The sequence below is a fragment of the Hypanus sabinus genome, chromosome 29 (assembly GCF_030144855.1).
Source record: "Hypanus sabinus isolate sHypSab1 chromosome 29, sHypSab1.hap1, whole genome shotgun sequence".
Classification (NCBI taxonomy): domain Eukaryota; kingdom Metazoa; phylum Chordata; class Chondrichthyes; order Myliobatiformes; family Dasyatidae; genus Hypanus; species Hypanus sabinus.
In genome coordinates, this window is record NC_082734.1 from 21,815,209 (window position 1) to 21,840,693 (window position 25,485).

At 47.1% G+C, this 25,485-nt stretch overlaps 1 protein-coding gene and 1 long non-coding RNA gene across 6 annotated transcripts; one reads left to right on the forward strand and one right to left on the reverse strand.

The window, feature by feature from the left end:
* Nucleotides 1–292: 292 nt before the first annotated feature.
* paqr4a (progestin and adipoQ receptor family member IVa) lies at nucleotides 293–18,506 on the reverse strand. 5 transcript variants are annotated; one of them, XM_059953925.1, is made up of 4 exons: nucleotides 18,267–18,401; nucleotides 12,039–12,135; nucleotides 1,115–1,333; nucleotides 293–771 (listed from the first exon to the last, which is right to left on the reverse strand). In XM_059953925.1, exons 2-4 carry the CDS (start codon nucleotides 12,073–12,075, stop codon nucleotides 341–343), a joined length of 687 nt encoding a protein of 228 aa, XP_059809908.1. In that variant the 5' UTR covers nucleotides 12,076–12,135; nucleotides 18,267–18,401; the 3' UTR covers nucleotides 293–340. The 5 variants fall into 5 exon arrangements, with proteins under 5 accessions (XP_059809908.1, XP_059809910.1, XP_059809907.1 ...); XM_059953927.1 differs by lacking the exon at nucleotides 12,039–12,135 and adding an exon at nucleotides 15,135–15,251 and having other exon boundaries at nucleotides 18,267–18,383; XM_059953924.1 differs by lacking the exon at nucleotides 12,039–12,135 and having other exon boundaries at nucleotides 18,267–18,506.
* Nucleotides 18,507–18,553: 47 nt separating this feature from the next.
* Nucleotides 18,554–25,396, forward strand: LOC132383124 (uncharacterized). Its single transcript, XR_009508550.1, has 3 exons — nucleotides 18,554–18,691; nucleotides 20,457–20,619; nucleotides 21,826–25,396. It is a non-coding gene; the product is annotated as an uncharacterized LOC132383124 (long non-coding RNA).
* Nucleotides 25,397–25,485: the final 89 nt, after the last annotated feature.

Here is a 25,485-nt window from a genome sequence, read left to right on the forward strand (position 1 = left end):
AGACGGGCATCAGGGTCAACAAGAGGTTGGCAGGGAGGAACTATGGGGGTCACTGAACGGGGGGTGGGAAGTTGAAATGGAGGTCAGGGGCTGAGGGAAAGCAGAAGTCATAGTCACAAAGGTCCAGGAGGATCAGAAGAAATGGAATGAGGAGGAGGGTGAGGAGATACTTAGAATCTAGTGTCACGAGGGGGTCAAGGGTCAATTGGAGAGGGAGAAGGTCAGAAGTGGTCAAGGGGGATTGGGGTGAGTGGGAGGTGGGGAACGGGCTCAGGAGAAGGTGCTAGGAAGATTGGGAAGGCATTCAGAGAGGAGGAGGGGTTGGGGAGAGAGGTAGGAGTCAGGAGGGGCAGCGGGGGTCACTGATCCAGCCTAGGTCATCCAGGACACCCCGGTTCAAGCAGTAAATGCTGGCCACCACCAGCAGGTGCATGATCTGGTGGCTGTTGAGGCAGTAGTCGAAGGCGCCGGGGAACCAGCGTTCAGGGATCCGGCCAGCGTTGATGAGCCCTCCCAGCGCCCCGAGCCCGTCCATGGCCAGGTAGCAGGGCAGGGCGGAGGGGGAGCCCCAGGCCAGGCCACACCACCGGAGCAGAAGGAGGACCAGCCGAAAGCAGGCCGGCCCCAAGAAGCAGCGCAGGCGCCCAAGGGTGGTGACGGCCCCCAGGGCTTGACGTACGACCCAGAGCGAGAGGGTGGCGTAGGATAGCAGGGCCAGTGCACGCAGGGCCGGGCGGCACAGGAGTGTGGCGTAGATAATGGGGAGTGCACCTGGGATGGGAGAGGGAGAGAAGGCAGGAGTGGGATGGAACCAGGAGCGATGGGTGGTGGTGCAGCCAAGGGGGAAGAGGGGTGGTGAAGGGGGGGGAATGAGGGGATGGGGGAGAGAAAGAAGATTATAGACAATACACACTCCACACCCCTTCCTCACTGGTTCCCTTTGACCCATCTAGGAGTGTGAAGGGGAGAGAGGGAGCGACCAGCCCAGATGTGGTGGGGTAGAGGGAGAGGCCGGCCAAGGTGCAGATGGCCCCGTAGTGGGGAGAGGGGGTGAACAAACAGCCCAGATGCGGGGCAGAGAGAAAGTCTGGCCCGGATGCAGGGGTTCACTTACCCAGCGTGTTGAGCAGGCAGATGCCGCACATGTCGATAGTGAGAAGAGTGTGGTAGACCGGCGCCCCCCCCTCATGGTTCATGAAGAGGTGATAGAGGACACTACCCACTTGGGGGGCGACACAGGCCAGGCAGTGGGACACGGCCAGCCATGGGACGCTCAGCTGCGACCACGGAATTTCAGCTGGCATCAGGAACAGGAAATACAGCAGTGGGATTCCTGAAGGGGAAGGAACAGCTGTTAGCCAAAGGCAGGGTAATACTTTTCCCAACTGATCACTGCATCTCCCACTCTCTCCAACCTACCTCTCCTCTCCTCCCTCCACATCTCCCCTCCCCATCTATCTCTCAACCCTAATGACCATCCTCCCAGCCCCACCCTCCCCATTGCCAAATGACTGCATCAGTCCCCTCCCCTCTTCCCCTGTATACGCCTCCCTTCCTTATCAACCCCTCTCTCTCCACACCCTCCTTTGCAGGGTCAGTATCTTTTTTTCGCACAGAGGCTGGTAAGGATATGGAACAAGCTGCCAGAGGAGTTGAGAGTTAGGGGGCAAAAGTTTAGGGGTAACACAAGGGGGAATTTCTTTACTCAGAGAGTGGTAGCTGTGTGGAACGAGCCTCCAGTAGAAGTGGTAGAGGCAGGTTCGGTATTGTCATTTAAAGTAAAATTGGATAGGTATATGGACAGGAAAGGAATGGAGGGTTATGGGGGGAGTGCAGGTCGGTGGGACTAGGTGAGAGTAAGCATTCAGCACGGACTAGAAGGGCCCAGATGGCCTGTTTCCAGGCTGTAATTGTTATATGGTTATAGGAAGTGGGGGAGCCCAGATGTGGCGGGGTAGATGGGGAGACCGGCCAAGGTGCAGGTGGCCCAGTAGTGGGGAGAGTGGCCAGCCCAGATGCAGGAGAGAGGGAAAGTCTGGCCCGGGTGTGGGGATTCACTTACCCAGGGTGTTCAGCAGGCAGATGCTGCACGTGTCGATAGTGAGAAGAGTGTGGAAGATAGGTTCACCACCTGGTATAATTTGAAGGAACTCAGATAGGTGCACGGACAGGAAAGGTTTAGAGCAACACAGGCCAAATGCAGGCAAATGGGACCATCTTAGTTGACATGGAGCAGTTGAATGTACATCAGCCTACATCATGGGGAGTGGTGGTGGAGAGAGAAGCTTTAAATCCCCCAGCACTAACATCTGAGGTGATCTGTCCTGGGCCCAGCCCAGGAGGGAAGTTGGAAGAGGTGAGCAGTAGTGATATGGGTTTCATTGGTTAGGGGAACAAACAGGAAGTTCCATGCATGAGAACGAGATTCTCGAATGGTACATCACCTCCCCGGTTATCAATGTCAGGAATGTCTCAGATTGATAGCATCTTTAAGGCAGAGGGTGACCAGCTGGAATTCATGGCCCACAACAGTACCAATGATACGGCAGGAAGGGTGACAAGGTCCTGCAAAGTGAGTTCAGGGAGTAAGGTGCTAAGTTAAAGGACAGGACCTCCAGGATTGCGACCCGTGTCATGTGCTAGTGAGACCAGAAATAGGAAGATTACAAAGTTTAACACACGGCTAAGGAGACGGTACAGGATGAAGGGCTCCAGATCTTTGGTTTGGTCTTTCTTCCAGGGAAGGTGAGACCTGTATAGGTGGGACAGTTTGCACCTGGACTGGACTTGGGACTAATATCCACGTGGGAAGGATTGCGAGTGCTGCTTCGGGGCTGGGGTTTAAACTAGAGTTCCAGGGGATGGGAACACCAGGGCAGCTAATGGAGTGGTTATGGGAAAAGTGGATGTTAGGCTACATCAAGATTAATCAATGTCATTTCCAGAACACAGGTGCAAAGGAGAAGAAAATAATTGTTACTCCGGATCCGACGCAGGACAACAAAAAAAAACAAGATATAGAACACAATAATAAAAAAAATACATATAAAATAGTTTATGTACATAGATTGATTGAATTTCCATAAAGTGACACTAGGTACAGGAGTGTCCGTGCATAAGGTGACTGACAGGAAATGGTAAAGTAGCGATGGGGGAGTGGAGAGCTGGGTTTGTGAGTGGAGGTTTTGATCACCCTTACTGGCTGGGGAAAGTAACTGTTTTTGAGTCTAGTGGTCCCAGCATGGATGCTACACAGCTTCCTCCTGACGGGAGTGGGTCAAACAGTCCATGAACAGGGTGAGTGAGATCCTTCATGATATTGTTGGACATTTTGCGGCAGCTTTCAGTATGCGTGTCCTTGATTGCGGGTAGGATGGTGCTGGTGATGTGTTGAGTAGTTTTCACTACCCATTGCAGAGCCTCCCCATCTGCTGCGCCCCATACAGTGATGCAGCTCCCCACTGTGTGTCCGTAGAAGGCCAAAGAGTACTGATGTGCATAGCCCACTCCCTTCAGCCTCCTCAGAAAGCAGAGGTGTTGACCTGGTTTCTCAATGTGGAGAATGTGAGAGGCTGTGTGAGATGTGCACTCCCAGGAGCTTGAATCTGCTTGTAGTTCCCATTGCTAAGCCAGCGATGTACAGTACTGTGCAAAAGTCTCATATATAGCTTGGGTGCCTAAGACCTTTGCTTAGCACTGTATTTGACAATGTAAGACACGCAATGTTTGACACGCAAGATTGTACGTAAATCTGGTGGGAGCAAAAGATGTTGGGAATGATGAGGGTGGAGCAGCTCAGAAGGGGTATGGGACAGTTAGCAGGGAAGGTTTGCTAGGGATTTGGGGGAGGGGTGGCACAGGTGTAGACACCCCCAACCCTGAGACGCAAGACAAGGTAATTTAATTCCAAACAATTGGTTTATGTATCATTACAGAATGTCCCTCTGGTGCTTCCCAATCCCTCCTATTTCCCTGACTGCTTCCCACAACAGAAACCCATATCAGAATCAGGTTCATCATCACTCACAAAAGTCATGAAATGTGTTTTTTTTTAATGACAGTACAGTGTAATACATAATATTTTTACAGTTTTAGGCACCCTAGCCACTGTATATGTGCCTGAGACCTTTGCTCCTTAAGTCTATAATCATCTCCTTTGTCTTAATGACATTGAGGAAAGGGTTATTTCCCTGGCACCTGCCTCGAGCTACAAAGACAGAAACCAAAAGGCTCAGCATGGTGGAAGTAATATTCTGAACTGTGTACATTTCAATGCAAGGAGTATTGTAGGTAAGGCGGATCAGTTTAGAGCCTGGATCAGCACATGTAATTAGGATAATGTAGCCATTAGATACTTGGTTGCAGGAGAGGCAGGACTGGCAGCTCAGTGTTTAGAGTTCTGATGTTGTAGACATGATAGAGCGGGAGGTATTAGTGATGGTGCAGTGGCATTACTAGTCAGGGAAAATGTCATGGAGGTGCTCAGATAGGATACACAGAAGGGCTCATCCACTGAGATGGAACTGAGGAAAAAGAAAAGGATGAACTCGTTAATGGGATTATAACATAGACAACCCAAAAGTCCCCGGGATTTAGAGGAGTTAACCTGTGGAGAGATTGCATACTGTTGCAAGAAACAAAGTTGTGATAGGTGATTTTAACTTCAGACATATTGACTCAGACTCTCATAATGTAAAAGGGCTGAAAGCGATAGAGTTTGTCAATATGTCGAGGTCCCAACTAGAGAGAATGCAATACTGGATCTCCTATTAGGGAATGAGACAGGATAGATGACAGAAGTGTTTCTAAGGGAACACTTCGGATCTAGTGATCATAATTCCATTAGTTTCAAGGTAATTATGGAGAAGGATAGGACTTGTTTTCTTGTTGAGATTTTAAATTGGGACACAAACAAGAGAAAATCTGCATATATGTTGGAAATTTAAGCAACACAGACAAAATGCTGGAGGAAATCAGCAGGGCAGGCAGCATCCATGGAAAAAGAGTAAAAAGTCAAGACCCTTCATCACTCCTGTAAGGTACTATAAGGGATGGGATACACAAGTATTTGGATAGACAAGGCCCAATTAGGGATGGTGAACATGGATTTATGTGTGGTAGGTCATATCTAACCCATCTTAATAGCTTTTTGAGGAGGTTACCAGGAAAATTTATGAAGGAAAGGCAGTGGATGTTGTCTGCATGGATTTTAGCAAGGCACTTGCCAAAGTCCCACATTAGAGGTTGGTCAGGAGGTTCAGTCAGTAGGCATTCAGCATGAAATAGTAACTGGATTCAACATTGGCTTAGCTAGAGTGGCAGCAGATGTTCCATTACTGAAGAAGGGAACCAGGGATAATCCTGGGAACTATAGACCAGTGAGTCTCACGCCGGTGGTAGGGAAATTACCAGAGAGAATTCTTAGGGATAGGATTTATGAGCATTTGGTAAAAATATAGCCTAATTAGTGAATACCTGCATGGCTTTGTGCAGGCAAGAAATGTCTTACTAACTTAATAGAGTTTTCTGACAAGGTGACAAGGGCAATTGATGAAGGTAGAGCTGTGGATGCTGTCTACATGGCTTTTGGTAAGGTGTTTACTAAGGTCCCTCATGGTAGGCACATCCAGAAGATTAAGATGTATGGGATCCATGGGGAATTGGCCATTTGGATTCAGAACCGGCTTGCCACAGAAGACAGAGTGGTCTAAGGCACTTATTCTAGCTGGAGGTCAGTGATTCATGGTGTTTCGCAGGGATCAGCACCGGGAGTGTTGTTTGTCATCTATATTAATAATATGATAATATGATAATATGATAAACTGGATCAGCACATTTGCAGATGAAACCCTCCCAAATGCTGTTGCAGGAAAGCAGCATCCATCAACAGGGACCCCCAGCACCAGGTTCAGAACAGATGCCCCTCAACCATCAGGTTCTTGAACCAAAGGGGATTAACTTATCTCACCCCATCATTGAAATGTTCCCACAACATATGGACTCACTTTCAAGCACTCTTTATCTCACATTATTGATATTTATTGCTTATTTATTTATTATTTTTTCTTTTTGTTTTTGCACATTTACTATCTTCTGCACTCTGGTTGAATGCCCTAGTTGGGCAGTCTCTCTTTCATTAGAATAATAACCATCATAGATTTATTGAGTATGCCCACAAGAAAATGAATTTCAGGGTTGTATATGGTGATAATAAATTTACTTTGAACTTTGAATGACACCAAAATTGAGGCTGTAGTAGTGACAAAGGCTGTCAAAACCTGTAGCAGAATCTGGACTAGCTGGAAAAATGGGTTACAAATGGCAGATTCCATTTTGTGCAGCAAAGTATGAGGCTTGGTCATTGGTAGGACTTACACAGTGAACATTAGGGGATTTGAGTACAGTAAAATAGAGGGATATGGGCATACAGATATATATAATTCCAAGAAAGTGATGTCATGGGTAGATAGTGTTGCAAAGAGAACCTCTGGCACATTGGCTTTTATAAATCAAAATACTCAGTACAGGAGTTCTACAAGACATTGGTGACGCCTAATTTGTGTGCAGTTCTAGTCACCTACGTACAGGAAAGTTTTCAGTTGGATTGAAAGAATACAGAGAAAATTTACGTGAATGCTGCCGGGACTTGAGGACCTGGGCTAATAGGTTAGGACTATATTCCCTGGGGCGAGGGAATATGATAGAAATATACAAAATTATGAGTATAGATGGGTAAATTTCCACTGAGGTTGGGTGAGACTAGAACTGGAAGTCATGTAAAGGGTGAAATATTTAAGGGGAGGTTGAGGAGGAACTTCTTCACGCAGAGGGTGGTATGTGTTTGGAACAAGACACCAGTGGAAGCAGTGGATGCAGGTTCAACTGCAACAGTTAAGTAAGGTTTGAATGGGCACATTTTTGGGAGGAGTATGACGGGACATGGTCTACGTGTGGGTTGATGTGACTACGCAGAATAATCATTCGGCATGGCGTAAGTGGACTGAAGGGCCTGTTTCAATGCTGAGATGCTCTATGACTAACCATTCAGTTCTTGAACCAATCTGCACAGCCCCAATCATTACATCAGAAGAGTAATAAGGTGACTATTTAGCACTAAAATAGACTTTGTTTTGTTCCAATTGTGTCCTTTATTGTCATTTTTAATTGATGCACCACAGCTGTATCACAGTTTGGTACGGCATATTTCTGCCTGTGATTGCATTAAATTGCAGAGAGTTGAGGACACAACTCAGCACATCACAGGAACCAGACTCCCCTCCATGAAGTTCATCTGCACTTTCCACTGTCTCTGAAAAGCAGCCAACACAACCAAAGACCACACCCACCTCAGACATTCTCTCTTCTCCCATTGGGCAGAAGATACAAAAGCCTGAAAGTACATCCCACCAGACTTAAGAACAGCTATCTAACTTTGATCACTTTATGCGAAAAAGTACTTTATTTATTTTTGTTGCATTTTCTTGTAAAAACTGCATCTGTTTAGCTTATGCTTTTCCTGAGAATGTTGTATATCTGATGCTATCTGATGTGATTCTGTTGTATTAAGTTTTTCATTGAACCTGAACTTATGTGTGACAATAAACAGTTTTTGATTTTGATTTTCAAACTGCTGGAGAAAGTCACACACTTGTGCAGATAATAAACTCCACTGTGACTTTAAGGAGAAAAGGAGAAACGAATGGAGACAGTGGAATGAGAGAGATTAAAAGACAGAGAACGAAAGAGATTTAAGCAGATTTAGGGAGGGATTTCGCAGCCCTAACAGCGGCATTATCCAAAACTCTTGACGCACTATGGTTGGGATGAGGGTTGAATTTTACAACACTGCTCCACGAGTTACTGCTCCCTCTCCAACCACCTGCAGCCCTGACTAACCACAATACCGCACCAAACACCCATCACAACCCACCTCTCACCCAGTCTGTGGCGGGGATAGGCTCACCCACTGGCTCCCAGGCTGATGCAGATGGGAGTGGACGTGATGTGCATCAAGCGGAGCTCAGTGTGCTAATCCAATCACAGGGGATGGAGTGTCAGCTAATTCCCCTCAAGGTGACCAGCTCTACAGTTTGAAATGGGGACACTGCTGGCTGGGAAAGATTAAGATAATCAGACATAGAAACAGAATCAGGACATTTGTCCTCTGGTCCGTTCCACCATTCGATCATGGCTGATTTTATAATCCCTCTCAACTCCATTCTCCCGTCTTCTCTCCATAACCTTTGACTCCCTTACTATATTAATCAAGAACCTCTAAAACTTCTCTTTAAATATACCTAATGACTTGGCTTCCACAGCTGTGTTGGGCAATGAATTCCACAGATTCACCACTCTCTGGCTATAGAAATTTCTCCTCATCTCTATTCTAAAGTGACTTCCCTTTATTCTGAGGCTGTGCTCATGATCCTGGGCAAATTTGGAATCACCCTCTCCACATCCACTTTGGGCATTTTAATAATAATTATTAACAAAAATCCCTTCCTGCTCTGACAGCGGAGACAGTGGCTTGTTTGCGCAGCTTATCCTGAGAACATCTGGAGTCTCTCACTGCAGGATTGGTTTCTGAATAGTTCCCCTTACCTCCATCTGGATGGGACACTCCGCAATTCCCTAGGTGGAATTAGTGCATTCCTTCCACATCTCCCCTATCTTTCCCCCCTTCTTAAGAGGGAGGTGAAGGGTAGGTGATAAATGCTGGAAAGTTCCCCACCCTCAAGGGGAGATGACAGCTATACATGATATCTGTGAGGCTGCACTGTGCAGTTTTGGTTGCCCAGCTATAGGAAGCAAGGGAATAAGCTGGAGATGGTGCAGGAGAGATTCACCAGGACATTCCCGGTACTGGAAGGCTTGAGTTGTAAGAAGAGACTGGACTGGTCTTCCTTGGAGTGAAGGAGGCTGAGGGGTGACCTGAGGTTTATAAAACCACGAGGAGCATAGATAAGGTGAGAGGTCATGGTTTCTCTCCATTGGGGCACAGATTTAAGGTGAAAGGGGAAAGGTTTAAATGGTCAGGACTTTCAGCCAGAGGGCTGTACGGATATAAAACGAGCTCCCAGAGGAAGACACTTGGACAGGTACACAGATAGGAAAGGTTCAGAGGGATACAAGTCAAATACAGGCAGATGGGATCAGCTCGGGAAAGGACTGGGTTGGGGTGAATGGCCTATTTCTGTGCTGCATGACTCTGGGACACTGACCACTTTAAGTGGAGATTGTGTTGATATCTTTTGATACCTTCCACCACCTCTCAAAACCAGAAGTTTACAGAAAATTGTTATGTGGGATCGCACTGTGTAGCCCGCTTGCAGCCACACATAGGCTGCAATGTATTTAATATTTCAGTAATATTTGAGTAATATATTGTTTGATTAAGCATTTTTTGTTTACATACTCTTACATATAACCCATAATGAAGTACGTGAATGGCTAATGTTATTACGCCACCATGTCATAAGCAAGCACCGCAGTAAAGCAAAACAAAGCAGCTCCTGGGTTTTTCTTTCAATAACTTTTGGAGTTCCAAAATACAAGTGACAATGAGGTAGTTTTAAAACGAACCCTACCTGTTGAAGTGCAGCACGTTCTTTTTGCTTCGCAAGGGGAGAGAGAAATGTTCACGTTTTAAAAAACATGCTGCAAGTGTTTCTTCAGAAGGGGACAAAATTGGCGTTCACCTCTCATAGGCAATTCTACTTGCTTTCAAATACCTCAATTTGTTCAGTTAAAAAAGGTGGAAAAATGAAGAAATTCATGGGTTCATAAACAGTGAGTACCAGGTGATAACCATAATTTCTTTCTTTTTTTTAAAAGGCAGAAATGGTTGGCTATATTGGAAAGACAGACATGCTCAATTGCACAATAGATAACTGGATTATGTATGCTAATGAATTGAGCAGTTTTTTTTTTAAAAGCAAATGGAATCACCAATGAGAAACGAGTGCCAGTTTTGCCGGGTGCAATAGGTGGCATAAAGATTGCCAAGAAGTCTGACTATTGCACCCAAACCAGCCGAAATGGGCTTTGCCAATATCATGAAAGCAACGCAGGATCATTTAAAACCGAAACCATTGTTGATTGCAGATGCTTTAGGTTTCATAAGCAGTATCAAAAGGACAAGGAGACTATTTCAGCTTACACAGCTGAATTGAAGAAATTGCCTAAGCATTGCCAGTTCATCAATGGGTTTAATGATGTACTGAGAGATTGTTTAGTTTGTGGAATTTTACAAGAAAGTATTCAAAAGTGGCTCCTAACCAGGGAATAACTCAGATTTAAAAGAGCAGTTTAAATTACTGTGTTGCAACTGAGTTGCAGTCAGGAATGAAAGAGAGCATGAGCAAAACTGTAATGTCTAAACAGAAACCTGCCTCGCCGAACAAATTGTGTTACCGTTGTGGCAGGGGCTCGCATACTCCAGACCAATGCAGACTTAAAGGTAAAACTTGCAACAAAGTAGGACACATACAAAGGGCATGTTGGGCAGGCAAAAATAAATGGACTGCACAGGGAAGAAGGAAAAGATAAAAAGTCCAGTTGTAGTTTCAAGAAGAATCTGCATGCTGTTGATGAATGATCTGATAATGATGAGAGTGATAAAGGACTGAGTAGCCTTGATATTTACAATGTGAGATCTAACCAGAAATGACCAATACGGCTTACACCAGATGTGAACGGCAAATTAATTAAAATGGAATTGGACAATAGCTTGGCTGTTCCCGTCATTACACAAAATGAGCCTGAAAGGCATCTTAAAGATGCTGAACTGAAGCCTGCACGTATCCAACCATACTGGAGAAAAGATAACTCCTATAGGAATGTACAGTCGGCCCTCCTTATCCACGGATTCCGCATGCGCGAATTCAACCAACCATAAATTGCGAAAACCTTGAAGTGCTCTTCCAGCACTTGTTGTTCGAGCAGGTACAGACTTTTTTTCTTGTCACTATTCCCTAAACAATGCAGCATGATTGAAGATCCATCCATCATTTGCATGTCAGATCCCCTGCAATAGAGTCAACTAAAAGCAAATTAAGAAAGGTACTAGATGATGCCAGAGAAGCGTACAAGGACAGCACTGGAAAATTCAACATAGAGGATAAGATAGTGTTAAATGAAAATGCCACACTTAAGTTTTTAAAAGCCCATCCAGTTCCTTGTACCCTCTGTAATAAAATAGTAAGTGAGCTAGATCACATGGAGGCTGAAGGAATTCTTTCCAAGGTCATGTTGAGCATTTGAGCAAAGCCAGTGGACCAGAAGCCAAGAAGAATGGGTCTGTCAGGATCTGTGGTGATTTTAAGGTCACCAGCAACCAGTACTGAAAGTAGATTAATACCCACCGCCCAGGGATAAAGAATATATTTGCAAACTCTCTTGGAGGGAAAGGTTTTGTCAATTACTATAACAGGTTCCTTCTCCAAGAGAACGACAACCTCGTCGTTGATTTTGGAGGCTCACCTGCCTCAATATCCTGCACAGCCATGTTGACTGAGGTCAGGCCTTGTGCTTTGGCTCTTAGTAGGGTCACCCATGACAAATAGGTCGAAGTGTATAGGCCAGACTAAGAGTGGTCCATTTGTCCTCCAGGTTCGGGGATGTCAGCTCAGGGCTAACAACCCTGACTAGTAAAACAAAATTGTTTACAGAAACAGCAATGAAGAATCCTTCTACATCTAAGCGTGACAGTATTCTTGACTTTCCACCAGGGACATGCATGACTGACAGTAGTGAAAATCAAGAACAAGCTATGACATGAAGATCCTGAACACCACCAGAGATGGAGCACTTTCATTGCTGCCCTAAATGCCAATGGTGTAGTAGGTAATCATTTTCATTTCAGAACAGGCTCCTGCCAAGCCTGGCTACTGTGCTTCACATCTTGACTCATTACTACAGACCGGGAAGAAATGGCAATGGACAAAGCAGTGTGAAGTTGCTTTCCAAAAGAAAAAGGAAATGGTGACATCAGACACAGTATTGACACATTATTATCCACATTACCCAGTGAAGCTTACCTGTGAAAACTTGCCTTATGGTATAGGGTGCAGTCATATCACTTTATAAGTGATGGAAGTGAACGCCCCATAGCCTTTACATCACGTTCCCTTACCGCTGCAGAGAATATTACAAACAGATTGACAGAGAAGCCGCAAGTTTGGTTTGGGTATAAAATTTTTCAACCAGTACTTGTATGGGAGAGAGTTTACGCTCATTACTGATCAATGACAAGTGTCCAATTTCAATTCACAGAAGGGTGTTCTGCTATCAGCAACAGCGTGAACACAAAGATGGGCTCTGATTCTTGGAGAACAAAATCACAAGATCAAATTCAAGAGGACAACTAATCACGGAAATACTGATGGTTTGTCCCGTTTACCCTCGGAAATGGAAGTACCAGAAAAACTTACAATACAGGACACTTCCCTGTAGTATTCTTCCTAATGCAAATCAAAAATCTCTCAATTACGGCAGAGTTGATACAAAAGGAAACCAGAAGTTAAAAGGTCTACATGGCAAGCAAAAATGGCTGCAATGTGCAGCAAATATTCCAATTTCCCCATTCTTACCAGTGCCAGGATGAACTTCCCTTTGATAGGGGTTGCCTTATGTGGGGATTGAGAGTTTATCACCATCCATACCGACAGCCAAAAAGTCAGAAGAGTTATACGTCAGTCACCTAGGCGTGGTCAAATTGAAAGCATTGGCTTGAAGCAGTTGCTGCTGGCCTGGGATAGATCAGCAGATCAAGCAGCCATGCACTGTTTGGGATGCCGACATGCCCAGATGATGCTCCATCCCTGGGAATGGCCTGCATTGCCCTGGAAGAGGATTCATGTGGATTTTGCAAGACCGTTCATGGGCACAAATTTCTTGCCAGTAGTGGATATAGCTACAAAGTGGCTGAAGTGTTCCCAACAGCCTCACACACTGTTGATGTGTTGAGACGCCCCTTTTTAAGGTCCAGTGCTCCAGAACACTTAGTCAGTGACAATGGACAACAGTTTGTTGAGGAACAGTTTCAGTCATTCCTGAAAATGAATGGAATTACATCTGTATCATACCACCCAGCCAGAAATGGCTTGGTGGAAAGTTTTGTCCAAAGTTTAAAGAATGTTCTGTGAGCAATGTCAGTAGAACACACTACACTTACACAGAATCAGAAGCTCACCAACTTCCTCCTTGCATATTATAATGCAACACACTCCACAATCAACAACTCACCAGTACGCCGCTCCTGGATTTACTATGCTCTGCCTGTCTAAATAGTAGCTGAGAGTTGAGATCCATTCTGTATTGAGTTGGGAGGATTGAGGTGTATTTAATATGCAAGTAATATTTGAGTGATATTGTAAATATATTGGTTAAGCATTGTGTTTACATAATTCAACATGGGTTATATGTAAAAGTATGTGAATGACATACGTCATTATGCCACCACATCATAGGTGAGCGTCTCACTAAAGTAAGACAAAGTAGCCATGCATCTTCTGGTTCCTGTGTTTTTCTTTCCATAAGATTTGGAGTTACAAAACTTAATGGGTTCAACCCCTCTGACTGTGAAGGGTGTGGGATGGGGAGGAGTAGTGGTTGCTGTGAGTGGGGATTATGGGCTAGGCTAACCTAGTCATCTATCGGGTGACAGCGGATTATCGCTGACCTGGGGGCCCACTGCTCGGTGCTGTCTCTCTCCCTTGTTCTGATACACCTCACATTGTCTGCCCCACCTTACCTCCCTCTCTGAGAATTTACCCCTCCACTGCTTGCTGTTGTGTGTTCCATTACGATGTACCCTCACATACCCTGCTTCTCCCTCTCTGCCTCTTCCCCTACCCTAAGGCACTGCAATTGCTGCTGCGTAGCCAGTTTTTACACACCCTTGCATCCACCGTGTTGTTTCCACTTTTTCCTGTTTACCCCCACCCCCACTGTCCTTTCTTCTTACCATGGCTTCTCTCTGCCTCTCCCCCCCTCCCAGTCCCTCTGCCCCGCACAGAGATGGTGTTGGGGGGGGTAGGGGAGAGAGAAAAAATATGGAATGAGCAGGACAGGCAGACAAGGACCAGCTCATCTCAGATGGTGATGAGGGCATAAGGAACAAGATACCCCAGCTAGTGTTGCAAAAACTCTGCACTCAACATCAGTAAAATCACAGAACTGATTGTGGACTTCAGAAAGGGTAAGATGAGAGAACACACCAGTCCTCAGAGAGATCAGAAGTGGTGAGAGTGTGCAATTTGAAGTTCCTGGGCGTTAATATCTCTGGGGGCCAAACCTGGTCGTAATATACTGATGCAGCTGTAAAGGTTAGACAGCGGCTACGTTTTATTAGGAGTTTGAGGAGATGTGGTTATGCTTATGTCTACAGATGTATCATAGGGAGATTCCTAACAGGTTGCATCACCGCCTGGTATGGGGGTGGGGGGAGGGGCTGCTACACAAGATCGAAGTTTATAGAAACTTGTAAAATTAATCAGCTCCATCATGGGTACTAGCCTCCGCAGTATCCCATATGACATCTTCAAGAAGTGGTGCCTCATAAAGGGGGCATCCATCATTAAAGACCCCCCATTTCTACTAACAGGAAGGAGGTACAGAAGCCTGAAGACACACACTCAATTCAGGAACAGCTTCTTCCCCTTTTCCATCTGGTTTCTGAGTGGACAGTGAACCCATGAACACTACCTCATTCCATTTTGTTTTTATTTCTCTTTTTGCATTACTTCCTTAATTTAACTATTTAATATGTATACTCTTGCTGTCATACAGATTTTTTTTCTATATTATCATGTTTTGCATTGTACTGCTGCCGCAAAGTTAACAAATTTCACAATGTCTGCTGGTGATCTTAAACCCGATTCTGATCCATCATAAGCAAGAGATTCTGCAGATGCACACACAACAAAACGCTGGGGTTCTCAGCAGGTCAGGGAGCCTGGAGATGGGTAAACAAGGCAGCCCAATCAATTCTCCAACATCTACTGTAACCCGGACAGAGTACGCCAAGTTACACAGCGTCCCAGTCCATGGATACAAACTGCCTGTTTGAGGGCTGAGCATGGTAGAGTACACTAGGGCCCCACACACTGCTGGCTGAGCCCATCCCCACTCACACGCATTCCATGAGCCGACTGCATTTGTTGCAGTGATGGGGCGTGGGAGTCATCAGTCCAGCGAACCTCCGGAGGGGAACTGCGGACGAGTCTTGAACAATGCGAGGATGAGTGATGCTGGGAAGACAGGTGCATGGCTTAGCCGAGAGAAGCACAGCCAGACCCAACAGTAGCCTCCCTCGAGTGCCTGGTGTTTACCCTGTTGCTCACTCAGGCAGGCTCCTCTGGGGAACTAATTAGCCCAAGGAGTATGTCAGGGCTGATTTACAGAGGTCCTAGAGCTTTGCAGCAGGAAACCGTTACACAACGTGCTCTCTCAGCACACCTCCAACCCATGTTCATATACAGCACAGACCGATTACTTCACTGATGATCCAACAATATTTCCTTCAAAAACACCAATCAAGCCCTTCCATCAGATTCCTGACATAGGAGCAGAATGAGGCCATTTGGTCCATTGAGTCTGCTCCACCATCCGATCATAACTGGTTTATTATCCCTCTCAATCTCACTAGGGTGTTTGTGGTCTGCAAGGCTTTGTTTCTTTTTCTTTTCATGTGGGGGAGGAAATTGATGTCTTTTTTTCAGCTACTTGTATGGTTTTCTATATTCAATGGCTATCTGGAGAAGACAAGTCTGAGATGTATTCTGCGTGCATGCTTGGATAATAAAATTAACCTTTGAACCTTCATTCTCCTACATTCACCCCACACCCTTACTAATTAACCTCCGTTTTAAATATACCCAGTGATATGGCCTCTATTGAAATCTGAGGCAATGAATTCCACTAATTCACAACCAGCTAGCTAAATAAATACCTCATCTCTGTTGTAAAGGTAAAAAATTGCCTGACACATCTGTTGGAATTCTTTGAGGCAGCATAGAGAAAGGAGAGTTAGTGGATGTTTCAGAAGGCCTTCGACAAGGCAAATCTAATGTTAGGATTCATCTCCAGTGGATTTGAATATAAAAAGCAAGGATGTAATTGTGAGTCTTTATAATGCATTGGTTTTACAGCATTTGGAGAACTGTGAGCAGTTTTGGGCTCCATATCTTAGAAAGGACATGCTGGCATTGGAGAGGGTCCAGAGGAGATCCATAAGAATGATCCCAGGAATTAAAGGGTTAACATGTGAGGAATATTTGATGGCTCTGGACCTGTACTCACTGTAGTTTAGAAAAATGACAAGGGCTCTAATTGAAACCTTTAGAATATTGAAAGGCCTAGATAGAGTGGATGTGGAGAGGATGTTTCCAATAGTGGGAGAGTCTCGGACCAGAGTGCACAGGCTCAGAATACAAGGTCATTGTTTTAGAACACAGATGTGGAGGAATTTCTTTAGTCAGAGGGTAATGAATCTGTGAGATCCTCACCACAGATGCCCATGACAGGAACATCATTAGGTATATTTAAAGTGGAGGCTGATATGTTCTTGATTAGTTTGGGTGTCAAAGATATGGAGAGAAGACAGGAGATTGGGGTTGAGAGAGAAGTCAGATATGATAGAAGAGCAGAGTAGACTCAAGGGGCTGAATGGCCTAATTCAGCTCCTATGTCTTGTGGCATGTTCACACATGCATACCAACGGTCCTCTTTAAATTTCTCTCCTCTCTCCTAAAACCTAACCCCTTGATTTACTTCAACAGGGGAAAGTGGAGAAAGAAAGATTCTCCTTCCCCCATTGATACTTGGGATAATCTTTCACACACGTCAGGTCACCCAAGCCTCCTTCACCCCAGGAAAGTGGCTGAATAACTGCTTCTTTCAAGGAAACCCACCAATATATTAACACCCACCAGGATGCTGCAAGGAAGCAACACTGCTCTGGGGAGGGGGAGGGGATTTCACACAAGAGAGCCTACAAACAGACCGGGGATTGGACAGGCTCAAGGAAACAGGGACTAGGAGGACAGGATGCTGGGCAGGGTTGGTTGGCTGGCTGGCTGGCTGGCACTGATTCCACACCACAGACCTACTCCAGAGGGCCACAGAGGGAGGCTGGAAACAGATTGTTTCTCCACCTTACCAACCTACCCACTTCCCTCATTCCCCTGGCAAGTCACCGACCCCTCCTATCCCACCACACTGCTTCACCTCCTCCATCCCATCAAACCGTTTCCCTCCTCTCCCCATCATACCAACCTCCCCCACTCCCTCCCCACCACCCTGGTCAACCCACTTCCCGGCCCGTAAACCCACCTCCCTCTCCCCCAACATCTCTTTCCCCCTCTCCTCTACCTCCTCCCACCCGGGACAATCTCGGACACCGACCTTGGGTGACGTTACCGAGCTCATTGTACAGGTAGAAGAGGCTGCCCATGACCCTACCCCCCCTGGACCCCCTACCCCTGAGATCTCTCCCCCCACCCCATACACACCGAGCATGGCTCTGGACCGCCCCCACCCCGGCCTCCCGTCCTCCCCTCTCGGACACTGACCGTGGGTGTAGATGTTACCCAGCTCGTTATGCAGGTAGAAGAGGCTGCCCATGACCCTACCCCCCCTGGACCCCCTACCCCTGAGATCTCTCCCCCCACCCCATACACACCGAGCATGGCTCTGGACCGCCCCCACCCCGGCATCCCGTCCTTCCCTCTCGGACACTGACCGTGGGTGTAGATGTTACCCAGCTCGTTATGCAGGTAGAAGAGGCTGCCCATGACCCTACCCGCCCTGGACCCCCTACCCCTGAGATCTCTCCCCCCACCCCATACACACCGAGCATGGCTCTGGACCGCCCCCACCCCGGCATCCCGTCCTCCCCTCTCGGACACTGACCGTGGGTGTAGATGTTACCCAGCTCGTTATGCAGGTAGAAGAGGCTGCCCATGACCCTACCCGCCCTGGACCCCCTACCCCTGAGATCTCTCCTCCCCCCCCACCCCTTACACACAGAGCATGGCTCTGGACCGCCCCCACCCCGGCCTCCCGTCCTCCCGTCCTCCCCTCTCGGACACTGACCGTGGGTGTAGATGTTACCCAGCTCGTTATGCAGGTAGAAGAGGCTGCCCATGACCCTACCCTCCCTGGACCCCCTACCCCTGAGATCTCTCCCCCCACCCCATACACACAGAGCATGGCTCTGGACCGCCCCCACCCCGGCCTCCCGTCCTCCCCTCTCGGACACTGACCGTGGGTGTAGATGTTACCCAGCTCGTTATGCAGGTAGAAGAGGCTGCCCACACAGCCCCGCAGCGGGGTCACGGGCCGGTAGCCGCCCAGCACGAACCGGTTGAACTGTAGGTGGGCCGGGCTGCTGGCCCAGTCCTGGAGCCGGGGCCCGCTCGGCATCAGGCCAGGAGAGGGCAGAGAGCCCGGACCCACCGAACTGCCAACTGTCCGCCGCTCCCCCTTCCAACTATAAGGGGGGGGGGGGGGGGGGGGGCGGTCCCGACTCGGCCGGCAGTGAGCAGGCGCACTGGCAACGGGAACCGGCGGAGAGACAGCACAGGCGCACTAGCAACGGGAACCGGCGGAGAGCACAGGAGGGGACAGCTGAACGCAAAAGGGAAGAGAGGAAGAATGGAGAAGTGCATGCATACTGGACGATGAGCAGGTGCACTAAAACCGTGAACGGCAGCGCTTAAAAGCGGCGTCCTTGTGGGGGGGAGGTGGTGGTTAGTGGTTTAAAATTGTGCGCAAGCGCGGAAGAAGCAGTCGGCACACCTGCTCTGTACCCGGCTTCAGACCGCCTGCCGGCAACAGAATAATCCCGCCATTTACCGTCATCCTGTCAGTCATTGGTCGGTCCTTCCCTTCAGTTCATCCCGTCAGCTAATGAAATGTCCCGAACTTCTTTGCACCCCTGTCAGTCAACTATTGGTTCCCGCCCCTTTGCATTCTGCTGCCAGTCAACAAGGATGCTGGAAATCCGGGCAACGTCCACACAATACTGGAGGAACTCAGCAGGCCAGGCTGCCTCTATGGAAAAGAGTACAGTCGATGATCCGGGCCAAGACCCTTCGGCAGGACGATCAGCCAGTCAATAATAGATCTCTAATGACAGACCCCGACCCAACCATCTGTCAGTCAACACTAGGTCCCGTCCTGTTACAATCCTGCTGCCCGTGATAGCCCCGACCCATCCTCCTGTCAATCAACACTAGGTCCCGCCCTGTTACAATCCTGCTGCCCGTGATAGCCCCGACCCATCCTCCTGTCAATCAACACTAGGTCCCGCCCTTCTCATTCTTTTGACAGGTTCCAACCGCAGGTTAGTCAGTCACGTGTCCTGCCATTTCCCCCCTGTCATTCAACCGCATGCCCCGCCCCTAGATCCCTCAGACCCGCCCCTTTCTCATCCATCGGTCAATCAATGCTGCTCTTTCTCATCTGTCTATCAATCAATCCTAGATCCTGCCCCTTCTTATCTGCCTGTCATTTAAATCTGCCTTGCTTAATATCCTTCTGTCAATCACAGGCCCTGCCCCTTCTCACCCTCTCGTCCGTCAACCATGATCCCTGCCCCTCCTGCTTCCCATCACCCACCACTCAGCCTTCTACTTGTCATAGAAACATCATATCTCTATATATTATAGTTTTGCTGCCTAAAAAGAAATTTCACAACATATGACATACCAAGTTCAAGTTTATTGTCATTCAACTACATACGTGTACACCGCCAAACGAAAGACCAAGGTGCACAACTAAGTACATATAAAACTCACACACCACATATGATGTAATACTACTACAAATAGATTAATAAATAATAAAATATATTCCAAAGATTGACATTTAGGATGAGGAAACCAGGAACTAGAATAATAAATAACTGGTCAAAGTGCCCAAAGTGGGGGTGAGGGGCAGCCTTGTATGGAAATGTTCTCACCCCTGGTAGCAAACCCAACATGCAGATAGAATTTAGACAGGATTGTTTTAAGTGAGCTTGGTTGAAGTTGCCAGTTACAATAAAGAAACCATTGGTGTGTGTGAGCCTTGGACATCACTGATGGTGTCAGAGAGTTCATGCAGTACCTTCCCAACATCAGCACAGAGGTGAGGGGATGTATTCAGTCATAACCACAATGGCAGTGAACCATTCAACACCCCCCCCCCCCGCAAATAGAGGGGATTGCACTTCACGTTAAAAGCCAGAGGTAAACACGACCAAAGCATTCACACACCATTTCTTATTAGAATGGATATATAGTCCTCCGTGGGTCTTAGCAGAGTTGTAGGGTTTCAGTTGGCCCGAAAAGAGATGAAACCCACGAGCTGGATGGCCGCTTCAGGGGTGGTATCTTGAAGCCATGTTTTCCGGCGGGAAGAGCATCCAGCAGTCTTTCACCTCACGCTGATTCACCCGGTTTATTTCCTAGCGATCGGACATTTGAAAGTCGAATCGAGGGAGGAGCAAGCCTGCGGGGTTTCGCCTTTCGTCTCGCATGAATACCAGCACATTTACCGTCCTTCTGCTCACCTGCGCACACTTTCTACCCTCGTTTGCAGCAGGCGATGACTCAGTACTCAATAAGCCTCTTTGTGAGTGATAATTTCTGATACAAATCACTAGATTGTCACACGTACCGAGGCACAGTGAAAATCTATTGCTCTGCTTGTCATCCGCACAGATCAGTGGGGCAAATGCGAGACAGTGCACTATTCAGGGCAAGATCCCTAACAGCGTTGCAGAGCAGAGAGATCTTGGGGTCCAAGTTCATAGCTCCTTGAAAGTGGCTGCACAGGTCGATAAGGTGGTTAGGAAGGCTTTTGGAATGCTTGCTGTTATTAGTCGAGGCACTGAGTTCAAAAGTCAGGAGGTTATGGTGCAACTTTATAAAACTCTGATTAGGCTGGTCATCCTGCTATATGAAGGATGTTGAAGCCTTGGAGAGGGGGTAGAAGAGGTCTACCAGGATGCTGCCTGGTTCAGAGGGCGTGTGCTATCACGAGAAGCTGGATAAAGTTGGGTTGTTTTCTCTGGAGTGCCGGAGGCTGATGGGAGATCTGATAGAGGTTTACAAACTTAGGAAAGGCATAGATAGAGTGTACAGAAAGTGTCTGTTTCCCAGGGATGAGGTGCGTACCACCAGACAGCATGCATTGAGGGTGAGAATGGGTAGGTTCAAGGGGGATTGAGGAGTAAGATTTTTACTCAGGGAGTGGTGGATGCCTGGGATGTGCTGCCTGGTATGGTGTACAGGCAAATACATTAGAGGCTTTTAAAAGACATTTGGCTAGGCACATGGATGTGAGGAAAATGGAGGAACTGTGTAGGTAGGAGGGATTAGTGTTCGGGTGTTTTCAATTTGCTTCGGTACAATGTTTTGGGCCGAATGGCCTGTTCCTGTTCTGTTCTACGTTCTGTTATTTTGTCAGATCATTACATCGAGGTAGGACTTGGGGAAGAACAGTAACAGAATATGCAGAGTAAAGTGTAACATCTGCAGGGAGGGTGCAGTGCAATGAGGGCTACTACACAGTCGATTGGGAGGTCAAGAGTCTGTCCTATCATACCAGGGAACCATCCAGGCCTTCTAACAGTGGGGTAGAAGCTGTCCTTGAGCCTGGTGGGACGTGATTTCAGGCTTTTGTATCTTCCGCTCAATGTGAGGGGTGAGAATAGAGAACATCTGTAGTGGGTGGGGTCTTTGACTATGCTGACTAAGTGTAGACAGTGTCTTTAGTGGGGAGGGCTGCTTCCTGATGTATTGGGCTGAGTCTACAACTCTCTCTGCTTTATTGCAGTCACGGCCAGAGCAAACCGTGATGCGTCCAGATCGGATGCTGTCTCCAGTGCGTCGGTAAAAACTGAGTGTCGACTGGGACGAGCCAAACATCTTTAGCTTCCTGAGGAAGCAGAGGCGTTGGTGAGCTTTCTTGGGTAATGGCGCACATGTATTCGAACCAGGACAGGTTATCGTTGAGGTTCATTGAAGCTTGGACTCAATACAGTTGATGTAGACAATAGCATGTGCACACATCCCCACACCCCTTTCCTGAAGACAATGACCAACTCTTTTTTTTCCCTTTTGACATTGAGGGAAAGGTCATCAGTTCACCGTGTCACAAAGCTTTCTGTCTCCGTCCCGTACCCTGACTCATCGTTATTTGAGATGCCAACTGCAGCCTTGCAGATGGAGACAGGGCAGGTTTATTATCGCTGACATACGTTGTGAAATTTGTCATCTTGCAGTGCAACGACATAGAAATTCTGAGGAAGTTTGGTATGTCACCGAAGACTCAAGCAAATTTCCACAGAGGTGCATCTCCGCCTGCTATGGAGGCTTGAGTGCACAGGATCGGAGAGTTGCTCCATCACAGGCTCACCTTCCAGAGGCATTCCCTCAAGGACATGCCCTCTTCTCATTGCTGCCATCAGGGAGGAGGTAGAGGAACCTGGAGACACACACTTCATGGTTCAGGATCAGCTTCTTCCCCTCCGGCATCAGATTTCCAAATGCTCAATGAACACCACCTCACTGTTCTTCTTTTGCACTTCTTTTATTTTTTGTAACTTAACGCAATTTTTATGTCTTGCACTGTACTGCAGCCACAAATCAACAAATTTCACCACATATCAGCGAAAATAAGCTCGATTCTGATTTTCAAAACATTTCCATTTTGCCTTACAACAACATTTTGTGTTCCACATTTTTACATACACCGACAAGCAATCAGACATGGTGCCGGCACATTTAACTCTTCTCCTTAGAATTTGGGGGAGGGTAGGGAACAAGATCTCAATGTAGAAAAAGAATGAAGTCATTACCAGGGTGGGGGGGGGGGTCAGCAACAACAGGAGATGAGGTGTAGAGACACCAGCCCAGCAGGGATGGTCCCAGTGTGCCTGAAGAGCCCGGTGGGGCGATGGACTGAGAGGGAGACTGGGTCCCCAGAACCGGCGGGGTAACTGTGAGAGGGAGAGGAAGGAGGGCAGAGAAAGAGAGGGACAAGAGAGTGGAAGAGAGGTGGAAGGGAGGGGAGGTAAGACAAGAGTGGGAGAAGGGGAGAAGCAAGGGACAGGGAAGAAGGCTGGGAAGGGGAGAGTGGGAGGGATAGGGAGCAGATCAGTGAGAGAGAGGTACCTGAGAGAAGGAAGGAGAATTGGAACAGGATGGCAAGAGGGAGGAAGAGAGGGTGAGCGAGAGATATATGGGGTGGGGGAATAGGGAAACAAGGGAGGAAGAGATGGAGATAGCATGGACAAAGAAAAATGGAGGACTATGTAGGAGAGAAGATACAGGGATCAACAGGAGTGAGATACAGGCCGGGATCTAATCCAGGGGTTCCTAAAATAGAATAACAGATCCCTGGGAGTAGATTGCAGGCTGGGATCTAATCCAGGGGGTTTGGGGACTTATGTATAGAATAACAGATCCCCAGGAGTGGATTGCAGGCTGGGATCTAATCCAGGGGTTTGGGGGCTTACATATAGAATAACTGATCCCCTGGAGTGGGTTACAAGCTGGGATCTAATCTTGGGGATCGGGATTTATATATAGAATAATAAATCTCTGAGAATGAGTTACCAACTGGGATCTAATCCAGGCTTTCAGGGGGTTTATATATAAAATAACAGATCCCTGGAGTAGGATACAGTCTATGGTCTAATACAGGGGTTGGGTGGGTTATATGTAGAATAACAGATCCTGGAAGAGGAAGAGAAACTTGTGAGCCACTTTGAACAGCTGTGTTGTTTATATATTTACATCATAAATGATATCTGTGTGGATTGTCCGTGTTCCATAAATTGGAATTTACTGTGAAACTCTGTGGCCCTTCTTCACAATCCTTTGATGGAGAGCTTCAGTCACCAGATCATAAATGGGATGCTCTCACCACCGATTTGCCTCAAAGGCACAGGCTGCTTCTATGTGGCCCTTCATCCATCCAGCCTCTGCTATCCCCCTCACAAGTCTGGAACATTGAGGAGGTAGGTGATCTTTCCGTTCAAAATGTCTCTTCTCTCCCAAACACACCATTCTCTCCTCCCCCCTCCATCCTCCCAACCAGGCATTGGACCCATCATTTGCCACCCCCACCACGACATTGGCAATTAACCCATGAGGGACTTTATGAAATGCCTTACTAAATTCCATGTAGACAACATCCACTGCCCTAACTTCATTAATCTCTCTCATCACCATGTCAAAAATATCAAAAAAAGTTGGTAAAACACAACTTGCCCCACACAAAGCCATGTTGGGTCTCTCGAATTAGCCCATGGGTTTCCAAATGTTCATTTTCTCCAGCAATTTCCCTAACAACTGACATGAGGCTCACCAGTCAATAGTTCCCAGGATTTTCCCTTGTTACCTTTTTAAATAGAGGCATATCAGACACTTGTCAGTCCTCCAGGACCTCACCTGTCGCTAGAGAGGACACAAAGATACTGGTCAAGGCCCCAGCAGTTTTGTCTCTTGCCTCCTTCAAATCCCATCAGGCCCTGGGGACTGATATTAATACTCATTAAGAGGCCCAACACTTCCACCTCCTTGACCTCTAAACACCCTAACATATTTTTTACACTCAGCACTAACCTCCTGTTGCTCCATATCCTTTTCCTTGGTAAATTCTGAAACAAAGTTCTCAGTAAGTACTTCATGCACATTCTCCAAATCCAAGCAAATGTTCCTCTTTATCCTTGAATGGTCCTACCCTCTCCCTAGTTATCCACTTGCTCACGATGTATTGGGATGCCTTGAGATTCACCTTAATCCTCCTTGCCCTTCCCAGCTTTCTAAATTCCCTTCTTTATTTCTTTTTTGGCTTCTTTGTAATCCTAACTTCATTTGATAGGCTCCATTTGATCCTAACTTCTGAAGCTTTAAATACCATTTCCATTTTCTTCTTGACTAGAAATTCAAGATTCTCTTAACTTTCCACCCTCATCCTTCCTTCTAATAGGAACTTTACTCTGTACGATTGATCTTTAACCACTCTCCACATGTCTGATGAGGACTTGCCAATTAAATAGGCATCTGTTAGTCTCATGACACCACGGATTTGTGCCTTGGAAGGTTTCCAGGGAGCAGGGTTGTATGGGAGACCGGCATTTGCCCAAGCTGCTAAGCCTTCCCCTCTCCACGCCACTGATGTTTTCCAAGGGAAGGGCACGAGGACTCAAGCAGCTTGGCATCGGTGTCGTCACAAAGCAATGTGTTGTTAAGTGCCTTCTTCAAGGACACAATGCGCTGCCTCAGCTGAGACTCGAACCAGTGACCTTCAGATCACCAGACTGATGCCTTATCCACTAGGCCACGCGCCAACACAAGTTAAACGCAAGTTTTGCCAGTTAAAAAGGTGTTCCCAAATAACGCTTCTTCGTTCCTGCCTAATGCCCTCGTAGTTTGCCCTAATCCAATTTAAAACTCTCCTGCAGGTCACTGCTAGTCCGCTGAAAGG

Excerpts from the sequence above, each read along its gene's own strand:
- paqr4a (XM_059953924.1), bottom strand. The coding sequence starts at position 18,426 with ATGCCGAGCGGGCCCCGGCTCCAGGACTGGGCCAGCAGCCCGGCCCAC. Across the intron at positions 1,334-18,266 it reads GGGTAACATCTACACCCACG|GAATCCCACTGCTGTATTTC; the intron begins GTCAGTGTCCGA and ends CTTCCCCTTCAG. Across the intron at positions 772-1,114 it reads CTGCCTGCTCAACACGCTGG|GTGCACTCCCCATTATCTAC; the intron begins GTAAGTGAACCC and ends CTCCCATCCCAG.